We start from the raw sequence: 23110 nt of genomic DNA, 5'->3' as shown, positions 1-23110 counted from the left end.
AGGAAAGTCGTGCATGGTCACCCCCGGTCTCTAGGGAGTGCTGGGTTTTATCTGTAAAGCAGAGTGCATTCACTGTCCTGTCAAGGTCAGCCTTGAGGGATTTTAATTGTACAATACCCAACTGTTTCAGTAGGATTACCCACTCAGTATTAAATTAAAGTTTAATTCAGGGCAAACTAAGTGTACAAAATGTCTCTGGCTGTGTAGGTTAAATTAGAATTAGGTTAAAAAAAACATATGCCAAAGCAATATTGGACATTGATTAACTAATGATATAATAGGAGATGTTTGTTACAGGACAGTGATTCCTTTCTGTCTGAAATGTCACTGTTGACCTAATGTTCAAATTCCACTTCTTCAGTTGTGTTCATTTAGGTCAAAGAGTCATCTGACTGCTGACTGCTACGCAACACCATAAATTAGGAAATATTTATTTAACTAGACAAGACAATCAGACTGTTACTCACAATTAGACAAGACAATTGAGCAGTTATGGGAAGGTAACGGTAAACACAGTAAAACCTTGACCTGTGCTCGATGTTGGCCTTGAAATGTCTAGTCGAGCAGAAAGCAGATAATTAATGTAATTAGAGAACAATTCAATGAATTAGTGAGGCCACCAACAGAAGAATGATCTGTAATTTAACTGTTTTGGTCTTTTTTTTTTTAAAGCAGAACTTGTAGGGATGCACCGACTGTGAAATTCTGGGTCGATACCAATATTTAGAACAACAGTTTTGCCAGTGGCCAATGCCAATCCCATGTTTTTTGTGGTTTATTTTATTTTTGTTCTGATTTTTTTTGCCCCTTTTGTGCCAGGGAAACAGAAATCTAGTAAGTTCAAATAACCAGTGCAGCATTTATTGAGCACAACACTGCTGTCAGTGAATGACGTCTTATTTGCTGATAGATCAACAAAGTGAATATCAACAAATACCTTTACTGTACTTAATTTGTTTGTTTGATACGGACAGTGCACGTTAATGACCAGCAGTGTAAAAATACACGATGTATCATGCTGTATTTTATCAAAAGTGTTTTCATCCGTAGTCCTGAGGCAAGAGACAAAAACAGAGACATTATGAGTACTGATGTGAAGTGTAAGTGTTTCTCTGTCATATATCATACCAAACTGGATATGGTTGGGATGGGGAAGCTTTGGAAAAGCAATTTTTAAACATTTTTTGACATCACATAGACAAACAATTTACAAATTAATCAAAATAATAGGTAGATTTATCAAAAATAAAAATAATGCATAGTTGCAGCCCTACCTCTGACTGCTTCTTAACACCATAAATTATGAATTCTTTTTTTCTCAATTAGACAAGATAATTAGGCCCAAACAATTACTATTGCATAACACAACATAATTAAGCCTGGTCAACTATATTGTGTAACACTATTTAACAGTTATCGTTAGGTAATTATGTTATGTTTTGGGCTTTGAAAAATCCAGTCAAACAGGAAATAAAAATTGGACTAATTGTGCAACACACCCACTTTGTGCTCATGAAATGTCAAAGAGTCAGCATGATGCCTCCAATGTGGCTCATCAAAACACTGCTGAATATTTTGCAGCTGAACAAAAACTTTATTCTTGTCCAAAATGATAACAACAATATAGTAGTTAGTTAACTTTACAGTGAGTTTAATCATTATAAATGCCTATAAATGCATAAAGACAAATGTAGAACACAATCAGCAGATCTAAAATACCAAAGTATCTTTAACATATACTGTAAAAAAAAAAAAAAAAAAGGAAAAGATAGCTCAAGATAAGGTCAAATGAGTGTGAACTAAGCAGAGGCAGCTGTACTGTACAGTCACCTTTCGTGGTGCAAGATAGAGTGGGGGGGGGTGCTGTCTTTGTTGTGGTTGTGAGAGGCAGTGATGTGATAAAGATTGAGTTGTGGTAAGGTCACAGGATGACACATGTTGACATTTAGATGATGCAAATGCATGATATTTAAATCATTTATGACGCATGTAAATCAGCAGCTGTGTCGAAATGTGTTTGTTTCATCCACCAGCCCGTCATGTGATCGCGTCCTTCAAATAACATGAGGGAAAATGAGCAAATTCCTCAACGTAACATGGAAATAAAGTAGTAGTGGTCGATAATCAGTGTTTGTTGACTCAAATCTTATGAACTGATTTAAGTTGTTGTTAAATCACCAAATCACTGTGCAGTTTAGGTCACACTCAAAAAATATTGAATGGAATGCGTAAATTAAAAGGCATCAACTTTTTAATTGATTTGCTATAAAATGCATGAGTACATTGAGAAAAGTCATACCTGAATGCATTAAAATTCTGTGTATTAAGCGATGTTTTGAAGGAGCAATTAAATTAATATTAGTCAAAATAGCAGTTTGAAACCATAGACGGTATATTGAAAAGGTTGAAATCCTATTTAATATACAGTATACGGTCGAAGCGAGTTGTTCCCGCCGCTCAGTCAGGCTGCAGGATTGCAAGACGAGTGCAGTAAGTTCCTCGGCTGTTGGTACCTGTTAGTTATCTGTGAAATGTAAAGCAAAGCCCGCTATCCTAAAAAAAAAAAAAAAAAAGCCCCAGTGCTCCGGAAATACACACTCTGGAGCTGGATTCCGGTGTCTGCCTGCCAGACTCAATTAACATAATGCTCAATTTATCCGTTAAAAACATTTACTCCTTATGAAAGATTATGAATGATTTGTTATGAGTCATAAACAAACACTTACTCATTCAGCGAACATTTGGCGGAGAACACTGCAGCTCTAGGGTTGTTGGCAGAGAAGCGAGTATTTCAGCTTAGCTTGTTTCTCTAATCTCTGATGACATCTTTATGATTTTATTTTTAAACAGGAAATATTTTACAGATTTATCCTTTTTAAAATCTTCTCAGCGACGCTCTCTAGCACATTGTCTGAGAGTATGGAAGTACAATATCGTGACTATCACAAATGTCCCACAATTGATTAAAGGAAAAAAAATTGGCTAATAAGAAAAGCATGAGACTCAGGTCCTTCTCCGGATACAGGAGTATAATGAGGTGCATCATGTCTTTCCTTATTAGTTGGCTATGATTGAAATCATCTGTCCAGTATGAAATTAAGAAATCTCCCTTGGTTTTTCTGTGTGTGTAGGCTGTGTGTTTTGTTTTTTTGTATGTGCAAGAGTTCACCACATTTTCTGTTTCTGGCCTTTTTTTTTTTTTATAATAGAGCTCACTGTAATTCCCTCAGGCATAAGTAGTGATCACAGCCCTCTAAATGGCCCATTGATAACCTAGGTCAACTGAAAGGATGTCCTGTCATTTAGTCACAAATGCATTCTCAGTGTACATGGCATGTGTAGAGTTTGTGCCAAGGCAATTTGGAAGAACCCAGGGTGTTTAGAGGAAGTGGAGGGGAGCTACTGTTGTCAGATAAACAGAGGGTCCCTCATTATTTTATTGTAACTTTTATTGGTTTAATTTGGATCCACACAGGCCGAGTACTAACCCACCATACATACAGACCGAAAACACGACAATAGGACAGTGTTTTACCAAATAATCCACAGCCAAGCCCACTCATTGTACATTGGATAGAGAAGACTGTGAAGTGGACTGAACCACTTCAGCTGGGGGTTGGAGAGTTTCCAGAGATTGTGGGTTTGGAGGGCTTTCGACACTGAGGTTACGGTCACTCCAGTCTTCCTCCTCGCTCGGTTATGGAGGTAAAACTAAGCCACATTGCGGCTGGCCCCAGTGTTTATGTATATAGTACATTATGTAGTTTAGCAGCCTTAGGACATTAGTGTGGACACATGTTGATGGCATTGTTGCTTTTGCTTCCCTGCGAGCAGGCTGTGTTAGAAACATACTGAAGTTACTGAGCTGTGTTTTTACAAAATAAAAACCTGAAAGAATGTTTTAGATTCCCACATGGAGAAGTGATTATGCACAAGCATAACTCTTTCGTCCTACAAAAACAGTCCCTCTTTAAGCAATTCTCTGTACCAATAGCAAGTTCTGCTGTTTGCTTTTCTGCTCTTGGTGATATGGACAAAATGAAATATTTCAGTGAAATATTTTTGACTGAATGCCTTGATATTTATTGATGTTGCGCCAATATTATAGTGATGACTATTAGTGTTTTCAAAAAAATAAAAACACAAGGAAATAGGGCAACTAGCGATTATATTCATTGTCCGTTAATCTCTCATTTATTTTCTCAACTAATCAAGTAGTTGTTTGTCTTTAAAGTAGTGAAAAATGATGATCACTGTTTCACAAAGCCCAAGATCACATCCTCAAATGTCTTGATTTGTCTGTAACACAAAGATTCTCAGTTTACTACAATAGAGCAGGAACGGAAATGAAAGGAACATGTTCACATCTGCAGCTGCTATCAAAGAATTTTTTGAATTTAAATAAAATCCTCAATCAGATTAATTGATTATCAGAACAGTTGGGAATTTATTTAATAGCTGACAACTAATGGATTAATGGTTGCAGCTCTACGTTGAGATTTTTGATAAATAATCATCAGTAATTGGATATAATGACCAAGTCTTTAGTCTTTACTGTAATACAGCCTTCAAAACTGGGGAAAAAAAACACTGATGCCATAACACAGTATAATGATATACAAAATCTATCACTATATCTAGTCTTGTATCACAGTTTCAGTGTAATATCAGTATTACAGTAATAGTAGTTGACTAATTGATTAGTTGCTTGACAGGAGGTGAATGACAGTTAAGAATTAATTGTTGATTAAGTCATTTTGTAAAAAAAATAAATAAATAAAACTTTACCTAATTCCAATGTTTATAATGTGAGGATTTCTCTGTTTTTCATCATTATAAATTGAGTTTTTAGACTGTTCAGGAAAAACAAGACATTTGAAGATGACACGTTGGGCTCTGGGACGGATGTTGCTCACATTTTCTTATGGTTTATAGGCCAATCCATTGATCAGTTGAGTAAATGCCACACTGATTACAAAAACAGTTGGGATGCTTCAAACAAACTGTGTTTACAGACAGCAGTTTTCTGAAGTGCTCCCAAACCCTCGCAGTAATAACCTTTATACACGAAAAGTGGTGAACCTTGCCAGCCCTTGCTTGTGAAGCCTCTTTCATACCCAATTACAATACCATCTCCTGTTACCAATTAACCCGTTTACCTGTGGAGTGATCCACACAGGTGTGTTTTAAGCATTTTGCAACTTTCTGGGGCTAAAACTAATGATTATTTTCATTATTGGTCAATCTGCTGACTATTTTAATGACCAGTAAATTAATCACTTGATCAGTCTCTAAGTGAATTTGTCCAACCAGCAGTTCAAAACCCAAAGACTCTTCATTTACTATCATAAATTACAAACAAAAACAGCAAATCCTTACATTTAAGAAGGTCGAACCAGCAAATTTTTCAAGCATTTTTGCTTAATTAATTGATTATTCAATTAACAGACTGATCGTTGCAGCTCTATAACTTTCCCAGTCTTCTTTTGCCGACGTCTCAACTGAAACATGTTGCTGCCATCAAATTTCATAATAATCATTTATTGTATGCAAAAATCAACTTCGTTAACAAGGTAAAACATTAAGTATATTGTCTTTGTGCTGTCTTCAGTTGAGTTTATGTCAAAAAGGAGCAGCAAATTAACTCACACTCTGTCTTTATCTGTATTGTACCCAGCGTCCCAACTTTTTTGGACTTCTTCGGACTTGGATAATGAAAATAGTCGATAGCAGCAGCCCTACATCCCTTTGTAATATGTGAATGGAGCTTCTGTGTACAGTAGCAACCGTCAGCTGCTGAGTGTAACAGGTTAGCTATTGAGGGCAGCTGCACCTGGGAGTGTTTTAAATCACAGGCCCCGAAATGAACAAAGACTGGAAATGATGTCATCACTGCTGTATGCTGTCTATGTATCTTCACTGTCAAAGAGACACCTCAGTTTGAACTTTTGATCTCCCGTGGTGATTTATTAGCTGGCTTACACATGCATAAATAAACTTTTGGAAATTCTGTGCAATTTCACATTCTACTCCTGCATTATAGAGGTGTAGGATTACAGTTAGTGCTGCTCACTCTTTCCCAGTTGTCTTTTTTTCTCATCTTTTCTTTCCACTTTTGTCATGCACATGTGCTTATAAGCAGATTTTTCTCTCTCCTGCCTTTTCACACGGCCTTCTACTTCCCCAAATCCATGTCTCTCCACATCCCCCACCCTGCAGTCATACACATAGTGTATTCAAGTCTAAAAGACTCACCCTGTGTCATGCAAGCTGTTAGTCCCCCCCCTCTCATTTTATCTCCCTCCCCTTTCCTTCTCTCTTCTGTCCCCCCCCTCCTTCCCCAGAATGTTTGGATAGATCTAAATGGTGTGATTGTGACTGCTCTGCCGGCCGTCTGCCCCTCCACGTCTGCCTCTCAGCGTCTTTGGAAAGTCTGACGTGAGCAGAGGGAGAGGAAGAAGGGAAAAGGCAGAGAGAGAAAGAGGGAGAGGGGAAAGTTCTTTTGAACAACAAGGCATGGCGGCCCTCCAGAGAGCCAAGTCTAGCGTCAAGAGTCAGTCTCCGCTCCAGCCTGTCCCTTTTTCTCTACCTCTGTCTATCTCCTCTCAGTCTTTATTCCTCTCATTCTCCCACACTGTCCTTTTAGAGAGCCTATTCCCTGCTGAACATCCCATCCTCTACTCGCTGTCTACAGTTTCTCACTTTGAATCGTCGACCCTCCTCCCTCTCGGCCTGACCCTCTCCACCCTAACCTGTTCCTTTCTCTCCTGGTCTAGCAGAGGTGGAGGGAGTGCACACGGGAGAGACAAAACCTCCAAATCTAGGCCTCTCATTTACCCAGGAGGTGTCGCGTTGCGTTTGAGGCGCTTCATGGCGGTGTCACATGTCGTGGCATTCAAAGAGCCGAGGTTTAAGAATGTGGGTCATTTGAAGTAGAGGCACTAAAGTGTGTTGTTTGCCAATGAATGGGGCCTTCTCACATTGACATGGTGAAAAGCGTGTGAATAAACACCAGCGCCTGGGGGCCACACTAAAGTGTTCGGCTGTATTCTTCTCCATACCCCACCTATACAAGCCTGTTATTATCTAGCACATGAATGGATTTCTGGAATCACATTTGATATGGGCACCGTGCTGGTGTTAACCGAGATACCTTATCAAACCTTTTCTGTTACACCCACAGTAGAGGAAAGGGAGGCACTCTGCTGTTTGAACCTTTCTTTACAAGAAAACCAGATCACACAGTAATTAAGTTTGCTTGCCTGTTTCGCTGCATGTAGTTAGCGTATAGCTCTGCATCCTGCACACACAGGGTTATTTTGCCTCCAGTTCTGACCGGCTGGATGGCTCCCTTAATTGCTTTCCTACGGCAGATGTTCAGATCAGATGGTTCGAATTAAGTCGTAGATTACTCACACAAGGTTTCCTATGAAGATAGACTCTCCTCTTTACTGTCCTTCATTTAACGAGCTCGAGTGGGTGCATCTGTATATTGTTGGTACACAAAAGTAACGCAAAGCTTTTGTCTTCTCTCCCCCCCCCCCTCTCTTTCTTCTTCTCTCCCTGACCTGGATGTCTCAGATGTTGGTGGCCACGCTCCTCATCGGGCTGGTTTGTCACGCGGCAGAACTTCCAGCGTCTCAGTGGTCCAGCGATGAATACAAAAACCTCACCCTTCGACAGCACAGAACGTGTGTGGAGAATGAGCAGTACTCCTACCAGGGACTCTGCTGCCTCAATTGCCAGGCTGGTAAGGAGAACCACATAAAATGGGATATACAGTAGCCATTACAGCTGCAGTTGCGACCGCATATACAAGAAATGTTGGCCTGTATTAGTACGTCTGCTGTAACTCCCTCTGATCAACAAATTGCACAATTTCCTGTATCCTGAAAACATTATATGTTCAACAAACCCATAAAAACAACACTTTTGTTTTTGCTCTTATTTCTCCTGTGATGAAGTTAAAGACTTCTATGCACATAAAAGTTGTATTTCTCTCAAATTTTGTTCACAGATTTGCAGATTTTTTTTTTTTGTCTTTATAAGCATTAGAGCTGTCATGATTAGTCAGTTAGTCGATTAGTTGTCAACTATTAATCACCAGCTCTTTTAATCTTTTTGACTGTTTTCTTTTTGGTAGCAAAAATGTCCAGGTTCTCTGTGTTCAGCTTGTCAAATGTGAATATTTTTTGGTTTATGTAGTTCTCTGTGGCAGTAAACTAAATATCTTGGGGTTATTGACAAAATAAAACATTTTAGGATGTTACCATGGGCTTTTGGAAACAGTGATTAAACTTTTTTCACCATTTTCTGGGCCAAACGAGTATTTGATTAATTGAGAAAACCATCAACAGATAAATTAAAAAAAAAAAGTTGTTTGTTTCAGCCCTAGGGAGCATTTCTCCTTCGCCAAGATAATCCATCCACCTGACAGGTGTGGCTTAGAGGTGCTGGAGATGCTGATTGATTACAGGTGTTGATACAGGTGTGCCTGGGTATGAGTACTAGCCAATCAGAGGCAGAGTAGAGTAGGTTAAGACTTTGCCCTCCAGTGTCTAATAACTGTCAGGATAAAACTGCACATTTAGAGTGACCTAGAGTGACACTAACATTTCGTGTGTTTAGAAAAAGTCTGAGATCTTTTATTTTTGAACTTATGAAAAGTGGGAGCAAAATCACAAGTGTTGCATTTATATCTTTGTTTTTTTTTTCTCCTGATATAACAAGAGCTGAGTGCAAGCCAGAGGGAACATTTTGGCTGGCATTTTGTGTGAAAAAAGTCAAATGTCAAACCCATAACCTGATCTGTATACCAAATGACTTCTGCAAATATTCTCTGCCTGGTCTGGAAAGAATGCATGATGGCGAGACACAGAAGGCAAACTGCTCCATCTCAGCAGATCAGAGTGAAGCATGAATATGAAGTGAAGGTTATTTTTAAGTCCCAAGTAATTAAAAGTGGCTATCCTTTTAATTTATTATGTAAAGAATTTGGTAAGGCTGTTAACTTAGAACTCAGAACATAGTTAGGCCAAGATGCAATTACTGCATGCTGCTGCTAGTTAATTAAATTATTTCATTTGCCATTCTGAATTCTAAGAAATTGTTTTATTTGATTAACTCAGGTTTTGGTTTTGGTTCACTTTCATCCCTGGAAATATTTATCAACTAATGCTTTTTTTCTTAAACACATGCTCCCTTATCAGATTATAAGTGCACAAATGTTTAAACCCTTAAGGTTATTTCTATTATGTTGTTTGTGTCAGTTTCACTAAGAAAACTTAATACAGCGATGGTTTAGTGCAAACTCTTGCAAGTCAACTTGATTTTTTTATGTTCAACTTTTCATTTAAAATAACAATGAAGTGTGAAAAGTAACTGCAGCCTGTAGAAAAATCTTTGTTTTTTCTCTGGTTTCATGTTTTTCCCACTTTTGTAATTCTGTTTTCTTACATTCTTGCCAGTTGGTCAATTGTTACCACAGCCATAAAAGCCACTGTGACCACTTAATAATATGAAATGTTAGCATTTTGCTTATTTTTGTCAGCGAGCTTCCATTTAACCAGGCAGATACTTTTTGCCCGGATGCACACTGAGCATCAGTTTTTCCCACATTTAGCTTGAGCTAAAACAAACTGAACCAACCACAATACCAAGACCATTTGCTGAATATTCAGTGAGTTCAACCAAAGATGTCTTTGCCTTCTGTTGCATTCTTCTCATTCTCTACTGTGTCACTTTTCCAGTTGTGCATCAGATAAATCCTGAAAACACATGAGAATCAAGTGGTTTTACTCATGGCATGCGTGAACCAAGGATAGCATGACAGGCGACCAGCGGAGGAGTTCAAATCGCTGTGTAGTTCAGTGAATCGGTCCCTGTCCTCCTTCCAGTCCCCATGAAATGCAAACTTTAACTCCTGCCGCCTCGTGTAAAATAGAAACGAATTCCCAACCCCCTGCGCTTTTATCAAATTGAACTGTCCTTCTCTTCTCAGCTGATATCCCATTGGTTTACAGTTTAGAAGCAGAAAATACAGTGTGTTCCAGACAGTGCTGTTGTGGTATGTCCTGTCCCAACATCCTACTTCAACAGGAAGCACATCTCATTAATGACGTCAAAGATTCGGAGGACTTGAATAATTCCTGCGTGTTGTGTATATGTATCACTTGATTTGTAGTTTGACTGTTTTCTCGTTTCATTTGCAGGAACTTTTGTGCAGAAGGAATGTGAAAGAGACCTAGAACAGGGGACCTGTCTCTCCTGTGAGCATGGACAGACCTACACAGAGCACTCTAACGGCATGAACCGCTGCTTGCCTTGCACACACTGCCGCTCAGGTAACAAGATTATAATATGAGACAAACATCAAGATGCAGACAGTTTGATTGAATCAGTGGGAAGAATTTATGATAATCCTTTAGAAATGTCATGCCATGTTTGTTTTTTTACAACCTGGGTCTTGTTCTTCCACTTGAAGCTTATTATTTAGTTTACAGTGGTTAGGAAACGGTCTCAATTTAATACTGATGTCTCTATATGACCTACATAAGCAAAAAAGAACATCAGCGAGAAGACTGGTCATTTCTATATAGTAATTCTTAATGTCTGCGACCGGGTCAGATTCTCCTTGAAATCAGATAAAACGATTTAGAGCATGCAGAACAGAAGTGCCCATGTTTACATTTTCCCAGGAAAAGTCAGCATGTAGTACATTAGCCAGTTAAAATGACATTTTTCTTTAGATAATTTTATTTTTGAACATATATTTTGTGGTTTTAGTCATGGAAATACTACCACTTTTGTCCACAGGGGACTCCAAAATCAACAAAATGTTCCTTGCAGCCGCTGTAATATAACATTCGAGAAAAGCAACTTCACAATGAGGTCCTTTTGCCAATCAGTGCAAGTGGTCAGACAATAAGACTTATCCAGCCATTTAACAACATTAATAGGGCTGTGACTAACATGTATTTTCATTATCTGTTAGTTGTTTGATCTATAAAATGTCAGCAGGACGTCTTCATATGTCTGAGCAACAGTCCAAGACCATAAGAGACTCTATTAGGCACCTTTAGAAAAAGAAAACCTTAGAATATTCACATTTTTAAATTAGGAACTAGTTTATTTTTCCATATTTGTGTTATAAAGAATTTACTTGTTGAGGTTTTTATATTATTCTGTAACTTCTCAGTAGCAGTGTGATCAAATCTGAACAATTATTACAAGTATGTTTTAACATCAAGAACCTATTTTCCTAAGCTCTTCCAAAAACTTTTTACCACATGATCTGCCATCGGTTTCTGTATGATGATGTTACTACATATAAACCTCTTAGGTTGAGGGATGGGAGGGCATCAGTGCTTCAACCTACATCAACAGGACAAATCCGGCTGACTATGACTAAACTAGTCAGGGTGATACTGAACCTTAGCCCCATCTCTCACCTTGGCCCTTCACAGTTCAAGGAATTAAAATATTTGACAGTAGAAAATAGCTCAAGGCAGCTGAAACTGAGACTCAAGCATGAGATCTGGCTAGGAAAGGGGGTGGGATATTTTAAGAGTTGTTTTATGGTTTTTAAAGACTCAGGGTCACAGCTACTGTGCCATGTGGATTTAAGATGTGTTCTGGATAAAACACTTCAGTACTTTTAAACTTTTAAGTAGAGATAAAATCTATTCAGTCATTATTTTAAATATGCATGTAGGAAATAGTTATTTGATCAGAATAAGGGCACAAATTAGAAATGTAGGCAGGTGAGTGTATGTTGGTCTGTGTGATAATATGTGAATGGCTATAATAGGTTGTGTAGGTAGAAGTAAGTAGTAATAAAACACTCAGGAAACAGTTGAAATCGAGCACAGTTTATTGATTGGTAAACCAAAAAGGAAACATATTTTCTGAAAAAATATTGTGCGAATTAAGAGCCATTTGAAGCCAATTATCACATTCAGTTGAATCATATTTTAAATGCCGCTGAAATGTGTGCATTTGCGCTGTACATTATGAACAGTGCACATTATCCATTACGCTGTTTGGAAGCTCCTGTTGGGAAATACTTAATATTGTGACACAGTGTGGCTAACGTCAGCAGTGCTAGCACCAGCAGCCTGCTCTCCTTGCAGGTGAACGTTGACGCCCCTGTACTTTATGTGGTTATGCATTGCTCCAGTCAAGGGGTTATAGGCTAGTTTATACTCACGAAGCCTACCTGCAGCCTTATTTTCATTTTCTAGCTCAAAGTGCTACCAAACCGCACCAGTTTAACAAGATTTGGTGGGCGGCTGCATAACATCTTAACCAGCGATATGCATTGATAAAACGTCAATAAATAATTTAACCGACTAGTATATCTGATCTTAATCATTTAGTCAACTTATGGTGCACATCCCTATACATATTTGTGATGTCAAAATGAAGAAAATCGTATTAAATAAATCAAATGTCTTCGATAATGCTAAAAAATAGGCTGTGTTCATAGATAGCTACAGTAAGTATGTCATTTCAGTATGAACCAGGAATTAGCTTTGTCCAATCTGAACACTAAAAATAAGTCCCAGGTTGTTTAAAAAGAAAAGAAAAGACATTAAATAACACCTAAATGGATTGCCCTTTCAATAAAAAGCTGAGTCTTCTGTAATCCAGTCAAAGATATATTGTTGGGGAAAGTTAATACCTTTTTGTCTGTGGCCCGACCTTTCAGCTCCTCTCATGAAAATGTGATCTTATGATGTTACACGGGGTAGTAGGGCGTGTCTTTGTTGTTTTGTTTCGTGGGCTGAATGTGAGCATGTTACCCGTCTCGGGAGGTTTGCTTGTGTGTCTGTCTTACCTGGCTGAACTGGGTGTGGCTGTGTCTCATTGTCTCCCACACTGGGTGTCTTTGTGTCCAATGAAAGGGCTGGAGCCACAGAAAAGAGACTACTGTTACATAGGATGTGTTTTGTGCTCATTCATTGCCGTTTTAAGATAGAGCTTTGTGTGTTTAGCTCTAGTTTTAACTTCTTTACAGCCATGTAATAATTTATTGGAACAACCATGTGTGAATTAAATTTTGAGAAGTTGCCCTGACAGTGAACCGCTTGCACTTCAAATAAGCTATGTTGCTGTCGGCAACACTTAAAAAGCCCCAGTTGGGAAATACTTAATATTGACAAAGCCACAGTGTATTAAATGAATCATTTATGGTACGAGTCAGAGCATTGATTTCTTGAAGTTTGAACCATGGTTTTGCATGATATCACTCTAAAACAAAGCCTTATTATTAATTTTGTGGAGGTTATGTAACCAATAATTAACTGATATTCTCATTGCAAAGAAAAACAGTAATTTCGTATATTTGTATTTTAAAAAGGAGTTCATATAACCTGTAGTTCGTTGGGCGGCAAAAATCACAGACTTCATCTGCTCTGAGGTTGAAATGTTAAGTTTATACTAGAAAAGATGCATTTACCAAAGGTAAAGCAAAAGGTAAAGGTTCTAAGAACGTCTATGGCTTTGAAATGAATCATTTATTCTTTTGGTGTGCGTGCGTGTGTGTGTGTATGTGTGTGTGTGTGTGCGTGTGTGTGGGCAGGGGGGGCTCAGCTTTCTTTTAGATAGGAGTAGGGGGGCATCAAGGAAAAAAGACCCACTGCTGTAATTTATGCACGCCTGAGGGTAGGAAAGGCTAAGATGAAGTGAGCAGAGACGGATCATTTTTATATTTTCTAACTCTGACCGAACCAAATCTAACTGACATCACAATTGCATCAAAAACAAAGAACAGCTGTGACTCTTCAAATGTCACTTTATTTTTTCAGTACCACTTTACAATAAGACTGCTGTTATAAATTATTTATAATTAGGTTAATAATCGGCTCGTAAACACTTTATTCATCAATAAGCTGTCGGAACACATTAAATACAAATGCTCACCAGTTTCTTAGCAAATAGTGAGCCGACATTGATCTGTACTATTAACCCTCAGGTCACATTGCTTACTTAACTTATTTTGTCTTTTACATCAGCATTTATACTCCAAGTATTTGACAATATTGTTTACCTTAACATTTTCAGCATGCACCATTTTACACTTTACAATAAGCCTTCTTTATCCAGATATAAATGTTATAAACTCATTAGTAAGAGTAATTAGCAGTAACTGGACTTTGCCAAATAGTGAGCCCATACTGATGTATGAAAAGTGTTATAACTTGTTTATAGTTGTTGATTAATGATTTATACAACATAATTAATAACCTATTCATGATTCAACGTTAATGTTTTTTAGTCAGAAATATACTTGCTCAAAGTCAGTTTTTCCTTACCGCTGTACAAATTGTTTTATTTATTAGTAGTTATCAAATAACAACAGACTAAAGAAATTGTCCTGCTTACTCGAGGGCTGCAACATCTAAAGAGAAGAAGAAATGTCAGGAACTAGTGAAAAAGGTCCCAGTTAAGTCCAAGGGGATGTCTTTAAATGTCATGTTTTGTCAGTCTGAAACCCAAATGTATTCACTTTAAAATGATAATAAACAAAATGAAAAGAAAAGCAGGAAATCTCCATATTTGAGGACCCAAAAACAACATCTTCTGGCATTTTTGCATGAAAACATTTCATGTAGAAGTTATTAAGAAAAAAAGTTTAATTATTTATTTTTTTACCACTGGCCTTGTCAGTCCAGTGAGTTGCGAGATTTACTTACCAGACATGGCGTTTTACTTGTAGCGTAGTCTTAATCTAAAGTGAAAACTTTTTTTCTAGTACTTAAGAAAAACATCAAAAATATACTTTGGATTTTCAAGAGTATGTTGCCTTAGGATTCAAATTAAATGCTCTGTCATTATCTTTAAAATCAGACGTAATTATAGCCAATATTTATTGTTCACTGTCAGAATAATAAATATATACATTTCCCATTATCTGCAAGTAATTTATCAATTTATCCTAGATCTCTGTTTTCATTCAGAGCATATCCATTTAAATATTACATAAATTTTGTGGATGAGCCAGGACGCGCACAGAGGAGGCTTTTTCTGTGCAGATCAGGCTGAACAGACACTTCACTCTGATTTTGTGCACTGCGTGCCCCGCCCTCTCCACCCACAGCATACAGATTTATATAAAGCACCTGCCAATTTAATAAAAATAACATAATCAAGAAATTATAGTGTGTTTCTCAAAACACCAGCTGCCTGGCTGCTTGCTGAGTATTGACTTGTCGCCAGTCTGCCACTTCTGAATGATGTTTTTTTTTCCTCCTAATGAAGGTTAGGGTTTACCGTGACTCAGATCCTATTTAAAGCTTTTCTGCTCTATTCTGCATGTGTTACATTCCAATCAGCACTGAGCCTAAGTATGTAACGACGGGCTGTAGACAGAATTTGTGTCCAATAACAACAAATTTCCTGTGAAAAAAACTTGCCTCTTTAGCACAGAACGAAGACAGCAGAGAGAGCTGTGTTGTCAACAGAATTTAAAATAGCTCCTCTGGTGATAAAACTAATAACAAAACTGGATTTCTAGCTTGATTTAATTAAATTAATGACCAAATCAAGTCACAGAACAATGTCATGAGCATGTTCAAAGTCCAACAAAGTCAGCATTGTTTAACTACTGTTATAGTTTAACTCTTTGTACAAATTATACTCTCAGGCCCTTTTTCTTACAGAGACCTTCTTTTTTTTAAAAAAAACTGAAAGGCATTATTGTGAGAAAGTACATAAAAATTACATGACAAATCTTTTATATGACATACTTTAACAGTTAGTCAGTTGTTATTTTTTAAATATTTGTGTGTTACACAATAATTAACATGATAGTGTGCTGAGTGATAAACAGTCATGCAATAAATAAAATAGAAATTGCGGGAGCGTCTACTCTGATCTTCAAAAAGGAATAAAACAGGCCCCCTAAGGAAATTGTTATGTATCGGAAAATTGTCATTCAAATGTGGTTATTACATATCGTTAAATTCAACCCGGTGCCCCAATAACTTGGCACAAGTAACAGTGAAGAACCGCTGTGATAAACTAAGTAGTGGTCCCTGTTGGAGTGTTTGTGTAAACAATGAGCTCAAAAAAACAGGAACACTGGCAAGAGGAAGGGACAAGGAGGAGTTCACAAAAGAAGCAGACACTACGGGGCAGTTGCGCAAATACTAATGCCCCTTGCTCGTCTTATGCAACTTTTACGAGTATTTTTCTTTAAAAGATGTGAGCCGAGTATTTTAAAACAATCTGTGTACATGCAAAGATTTTCTAATGAAAAAAAAAAAGAAAATAGATGAAGCACACTTTTGAGCAAAACATGCATCTCCTTGGTTACAAATCTGCAGTCTGTTTATGTCCAAGTTGTTGCCTTGAGCCATCCACTCGTTCCATATATAGTCTTGCATCATGTGAACATAGCATAAGTCAAAGCATTGACATCTACGGGCTCATTCTACCCAAGTGCAGTGGCCATTATGATCATTACATTGATAGTCACTTGTAATTTGTGACATGACAGACACAAAGAATTCAGTGTAGAGAGAAAACAAACACTGCAGTCTTACGTCTTAACTTGAAGTCTTTCAGCTGGCTGGGATCAGTAAACTGCATTTAATACTCTACTTCAAATGTATGGACAGACAAAGACAGATTTTCTCAGTTAAAGAGATACTTCAGAATAGTTAATGTGGGGTTGTATGAGGTACTTATACTAGTCAGTGTATTATCTATATTAGATGGCGGCTGTCATGTCCCCAGTTAGGAGAAGCAGAGAGGAACACTGGCACAGAAGCTAAGAAATGAACTGCCAACTAAAGAAATCAATATCACTTTAATTGTACACTATATTGAGAATATTTTCACCACTTTACTTTGCCATCAGACAGCCTTTTCTGTTGGGAATCCACTGTTCTGTGAGCCTAATATTGCTCTCTTCGAACCCCAACCAAACTCCATGGTTGAAATCAGTAACTTTACAGGAGTTGCTGTGTTCTGTGATGTTGCCACCACCTCAGTCCGTTCATGTTATTGTGTGATTTCGGTGTTAAAAGGATAGTTTGAATTCACCAAAGACCCACAGTAACACAAACTAACTAACAGAACTAGGTAGCGGTAGACCAGCGACTCCTGTGTTCTGTGAGGTAGAATTACCGATTTCACCTATGGAGTTTGGCTGGTTTGGAGAGAGCGGTATGTGGCTCACTTAACAACAGTTTCAAATCAGGAAAGGCTGTCTGACAGGAAGGTAAAGTGGTAAAAATGTTCTAAATATAGCGTGCATGTAAACTAATATAATTGTTTTCTTTTTGTGGACCTTATTTAAGTGGTTAAAGTAAATGTTGCTCCTGTCAACAGCAGTTCATTGCTTAGCTTCTGTGCTGGTGCCACTCTCTGCTTCTCCAAACTGAGGGCTTGCAGACCGGCATCTACTCTCAGTAACACAGTTCACTGACTATCAATAAGTACGTCATACAACCCCACATTAAATAACCCAAACTATCCCCCGAATAAACACGGTGTTGCTGACACACCTTCTCAGCAGTTTCCTAATCAGGATGACATAGTGTTTCCGATGAGATGACTGATTGTGGACTTTGTATCCAGGGTAAAATTCTCACCTGTGGAAAAGTTGACTAAACCTGTGTCCTCATTTAGATCATAAAATGGCACACCCTGTGGTCATAAATTTTAGCTAAAAATAAATATGTGAAAAACTACTTTTCAGAGTTCTTTGAAACACAGAAAACCTCATAACCAACAAAATGAGCTGAAATGTCTGAATAAAATTCTCGGAAAGGAAGATTACAAGATAGTAAGAGCGTGCTCACGGTTTACAACCAGCACTGTAATGTTTCCCTAATTTCTGTGGAGGTGGAATGCTGTTTTCTTATGAACTTTGATCAGATCTTCAAGGCTGACTTTGAGTCAGTTCAGCCTAATACATGAACCATGCCATTCTCCCTCATTATCCAGAGAAAGACAAAATTGGAAACCCAATTATCTAACTTATCTTTTTCTTTTTGCAAAACATTACCATATAATTTGCGAACAGCCTGGAATTTATCTGGGAAACTCAGCATGTTCTTTCTCTTTTAACACATGCAAATGATCACATCTTTATTATGATTTCACTTAGAAAACTTGCTATATGCTCTGTAAAGTTTGATCACAAACTCTGCAAACTCTATTACTGCTTTTAAAGACCTGAAGCAGCCTTACATTTTCTACACTCTGACTTTACCAGTAATTTGTACTTTTCTGTCAGACTGCAATTCATGATTATTTTCATTATACATGGTTTATTATTTTCTCTATTAATCGATTAGTTTTTTGGTCCATGAAATGTTAGAACATAATGAAAAATGCCGATCACTGTTTCTCAAAGCTCAAGATGATGTCCTCAGTTGTCTTGTTTAATCCACAACCCAAAGATGTTCAGTTTACTGTCATAGAGGACTTAAGAAACCAGAAAATATTCACATTTCAAAGGCTAAAATAAGGGACATTTTTTATTTAAAAAAAAAGACTCACTGTATTTTATGTCACAAGATATGTTGTGAATATAGATAATATAATAATATATAGATAATAATAGATTTCTTTTTCTCTCCGCAGATGAGATTGAAACGGCTTCCTGCACCACAACTGTAGACACCAGGTGTCAGTGCAAACCAGGGACCTTCTGTGTCCCAGACCAGGCCTGTGAAGTCTGCAAACGTTGTGCCAAGTAAGTGTTGTTTACTTCTTTCTACTCTTCATCCTTATCACCATACAAGGCTATTGGTATCAGGCAGTTGTGAAAAATTCAGGGTTATGTCCTTTGTCAACATTCTGCAGTATCTGCAGATGGCAACGACAGTATGGTTAAAGTTAGGGAATGATTATTGTTATAGCAAATAAACTATTTCACACTTTGACACACTTACTTTCTGCTTCATTACTTATATGTCCAGGACTTGGCATTAATAGTTGCCAGGTTGCCATTAGCAACCAGTTCTTGGCCCTTAGTTACCATATTAACATAAAAGAAATAGGGACAGCAAAACGTCCTCCCCAAGTAACTACATTTTAATTATTTGTTTCATTAGTGATATTTAAATATAGCTGGTGTGCACATTGTTGTCTGGTGTGTTTACTTATTTGTTTTAGAGACACTTTCAGAGCAAATTAAGTGATTTGACTGTAGAAAATCCCTAGATGCAGACTTGTCCAATATGAATGTAATCCTTACAATAATAGGCTAACTCTTCAGGACCCACTGCATTGTTGGGTTTCCTTTTTAAATAGCTAATTCATTCCATTTATTTTGAAAACCAATTCAGCTTGAAATTCCAAGGGTTATGTGTTCTTTACATCTTTCATTATCACTGGAAATTACTTTTTTTTTCTACAAAATTACAGGTGCAAACCAGGAGAGGAGGAGGTGAAGAAGTGCACCCCCTTTTCGAACACAGAGTGTCGAAAACGGGATCCGTCCCCGACCAAACCCTCCCCAGCTCTTCCTACACCAACCCCTGCTTCTTCACCAGATATCGGTAACTTCGCCTCACTGTTTCATGCAAAGCCTTGTGCTTAATATTGGATGTTATATTCAACTTGTTTGTGCATCTTCACTGATTGATTTCTGTTTTTTTTTTCCAGTTGTTCCTATATGCATTTCCCTGCTCATCTTTCTCCTCATCCTCATCGGACTGGCAGCCTGGTGGTTCATAATCAAGCGGCATTCATGTGAAATACCATGTGAGTTGACATCATGTACTGTACCTGTGAAGCGCTGTTTTTGCCTATTAAGGATGTATTCCTAATGCTGTTTATTTTGCTTTAAAACAGGTACAAAGAGCCACTGTGATTCCAGTGAAATTGTGAAGATTCCTATTGTGAGTTCTTGTTTTCTTTGTGTTTGATTTCTTCCATGTTGTTCTTGTTCTTGTGTGTCAGAAGTCACAGTTAAAAGAATATTTCAGATCGTTTGAAGTGAGGTTGTATGAGATACTTACTAATACTAAGTGTATTACCTACAGTAGATGATTGGCACTCTACAGTTTGAGAAGGAGACGGAGTACCAGTGTCTGAAGTGAAGCAATGTACTACTGTTGTGGACAGGTTCCGCACAAAATGTATTTTAGCCACCTACAAAACGGCCCGCATTAAAAAATCAATATCAGTGTAAATGGCCGCTATATTTAGAATATTTTCTACGCTTTACTTTGCTGTTAGACATCCCGTTCAACCGGTAACCACCACTGTATAAGCCAAATATCGTCTTTCTCCGAACCAACCAAACTCCACAGGCAAAATCAGTGATTTTACCTCACAGGACACAGCAGTTGCACAGTCTGCCACCTAAATCGTTTGGCTTGCTTGTGTTATTGCGTGATTTTGGTGCTTTAAATCAGTAGTTTGGGTTCACCAAAGTCACACAATAAAACAGACAAACTAATGATTGAGGCAGCATTAGACCTGCAATTCCCATATTCTGCAAGGTAAAATCAGTGATTTTGCCAGTGGATGGTTAGTTTGGAGTGAGGGATAACTGGCTTATGTAACAGTGTTTTTCTTTCAGAAAAGGTTGTCTGCTAGCAAAGGAGTGTCTTTTTTTTAGGTTGCTAAAATACATTTTGCTGCTGACCCTGTCCACAACAGTACATTACTTAGCTTCCATGCCCATGCTACTCTTTTCTTCTTGCTTCTTCAAACTTGGGGCATGCTGACCACTGATCTACTGTAGGTAATACACTGTCTGTGGATACGTGCTTCATGCAACCCCACTTAAAAAAATCCAAACTATCCTTTAACACAGATAATGTGTGGTACAATATATCACTATTTTACATCCTCCCTTTTTTCTTCTGATCAGGACGAGAGTGGAGCCACAGCAGAGGAGAGACAGAATAATCAGAACGCAGGTCTGGAGGGAGAGGAGTCCCGCCCTGAGTCGCGGCCGCTGCTCCAGGAGACCCAGCCTGGGATGACCAAGGCCTCCCCTCCCCTCGAAGACGAGGACCGTGGACTGGGAGACAGTTTGCCCAACACCACTAGTTCGTCTCAAACAAGCCTGTCAGCGCTGCCCACAGCAGCCTCCTCTGGTAACACCCCTCGCCAGAGCCCCATTGCCCCCCGACTTCCACCTGCAGATATGGTAAGTCGATACCGAGAGATAAAAAGCTTCAGAAAGATCTCAGATGTTTAATTCTAATATTTCATTTTTTAAATTTAATCACCCTTGTATTTGTATTTTGTTTCAGGATGATCCTCTGCGACATCGATTGGTGCCACTACAAGGTACGTTTCCTGCTGTGCGACAGGGAGATTTCCCCTCATGAGACATTTTTTTACTCATTTCATTTGGCTTTTCCTGATTTGCCCTGAAAGGCAAACAGCTGTACACAGAAAAAACAGCAAAGTTCATGTCAGTCCACGGTCAGATGAAGAGAATCTCCTCAAGATCTTGCATTAGCTGCCTGATAGATTAATAATCTCATGACAGTCAGGCCACATCTGAGCCTTCAGGGGGTTGGAACATGCTGTTGTTTTTTTCTCATGCCTAATTAAAGAGGACATGGCTTAACAGGTTTATTTGATCCGCTATTAAAATTTTTGTGTATGCATCCCCTGAGGGGAAAATGTGTCCATGCTGCATCCAAACATTAATTGCTGTGTGAGTTTTTCAAAGCATTTAACTTCACAGAATGTTAATGTTAAAAATGCATTATACTTCCATTGTTCAAGAACACAGAGTAATAAAATTGAATTCATTTATTTCATAGGGAGAATGTGATTTAACACATTTCTAATACAAAGCATGAAACTGATGTGCAGAACAGAGTTTATAGCCATTGTTCATTTTCAACTCTTGTCCCTGGTTTAGTAATATCTAAAATACAGCAATACACATTTACCATGTACTAATACACCCTGGTACTTTAGAGCACTGGTTCCTAGTCTTGCATAGCCAGACCTCTCCACAGCGCTCAGGGCTGGAGAAAGCTCTGGTTCCATGCATACACATTGTTCTCTAAGGGAAAAAAGCGCCCTTCCTTGTTTGCATTTCCTTAAACCAATCATTTATCATCATTTTCCAGTGTGTCAGACCAGCTGGTTCCTAACTTAGGGGGTCCCAAACCCCTTTAGGGGGTAGTGAGGCCTTCTTGATTTTAAGGAGCGTAAAATATTTAATCTGTGGAATTATTTTGGTTTCATTTGGTGATGTGCTTCAGAGTTGTCAGGCCTTTTTGTGGAAACAGCTGACTGACAGGATAAATATTGTCCCACTTTGTCTTATAATCTAAATGTCATCTATCTATCTATTTTTTTAAGGGTCAGAAAAATCCCTAAAGAAGAGCTTTGACCTGTTTGACGAGTACCTGGACGTGCGGATCCACAACAAGTTCTTCAGAATGATTGGAGTCAGTGACAACCACATTCGGATTGCGGAGAACGGCCCCCCAGGTGACAAAGTGTATGAACTGCTGAAGAACTGGATGCAGAGGCAGGGACTTAAAGCCGACATCAACGACCTGTTGGAGGCTTTGCTAAGTATGGACCAGCGGCGCTCAGCTGAGAGCATCGCGTCTGCGGCCCTGCAGAGAGGCTACTACAAGCACGCAGACACACCCTGAGAGCTGAAGTCACAGGGACTGCAAATGAAGTAAACACAAAGTACTTAACACAAGAAAACTAAAAGCACACAGACACTATCGGTGGACATTGTGTCTCGCGAACAGGCTTACCTCTTTGTGGTGGAGCAGCCACGTATTCAAAAGCCAGTAGTTTTGAAAAGAAAAACACAAAAAGGGGAAGGTCGATCCGTATTGATCAGAGCTCCGAGGATGTTGACTACTCGCCGGAGGTGTTAATAATGAAAATGAAGTTTTGTGGTCAAATTGCCACCAAAGACAAACATGCTTCAAATAGAGCAGAAAATATCATGAAGTTGTCATCTTCCACATGCAGAACATGCATTCCTGCATGTTCTAGGCTCTAATGAAGCAACATGAATCCAAATACTGAAAGCTTAGACGTCTCTGGGCGTGTGTCACTCATCTGGTCCTGTACCCAGATCAAAATACACTACCTGGAGACAAGGATATACACTGGTTTGTAGGAGTGGCATTAGCTGTGTCACTAA

At 38.4% G+C, this 23110-nt stretch overlaps 1 protein-coding gene across 1 annotated transcript in view; it reads left to right on the top strand.

Moving 5' to 3' along the window:
* Positions 1–22851, top strand: part of tnfrsfa (tumor necrosis factor receptor superfamily, member a) — a 31374-nt gene extending 8523 nt beyond the window's left edge. The window contains exons 2-10 of the mRNA XM_084746081.1: positions 7582–7750; positions 10212–10343; positions 18598–18709; positions 19384–19517; positions 19624–19722; positions 19813–19859; positions 20840–21121; positions 21228–21264; positions 22300–22851. Of these exons, the coding sequence (XP_084602207.1) occupies positions 7582–7750; positions 10212–10343; positions 18598–18709; positions 19384–19517; positions 19624–19722; positions 19813–19859; positions 20840–21121; positions 21228–21264; positions 22300–22601 (1314 nt within the window). The 3' untranslated portion in view covers positions 22602–22851. The remainder of the gene's footprint in view (positions 1–7581; positions 7751–10211; positions 10344–18597; positions 18710–19383; positions 19518–19623; positions 19723–19812; positions 19860–20839; positions 21122–21227; positions 21265–22299) is intronic.
* Positions 22852–23110: the final 259 nt, after the last annotated feature.

Source organism: Lutjanus erythropterus, chromosome 20 (genome assembly GCF_056507025.1).
Source record: "Lutjanus erythropterus isolate fLutEry1 chromosome 20, fLutEry1.hap2, whole genome shotgun sequence".
Taxonomy (NCBI): domain Eukaryota; kingdom Metazoa; phylum Chordata; class Actinopteri; order Lutjaniformes; family Lutjanidae; genus Lutjanus; species Lutjanus erythropterus.
The sequence above is the reverse complement of the archived record's forward strand: the minus strand, read 5'-3'. Positions and strand labels throughout refer to the sequence as shown.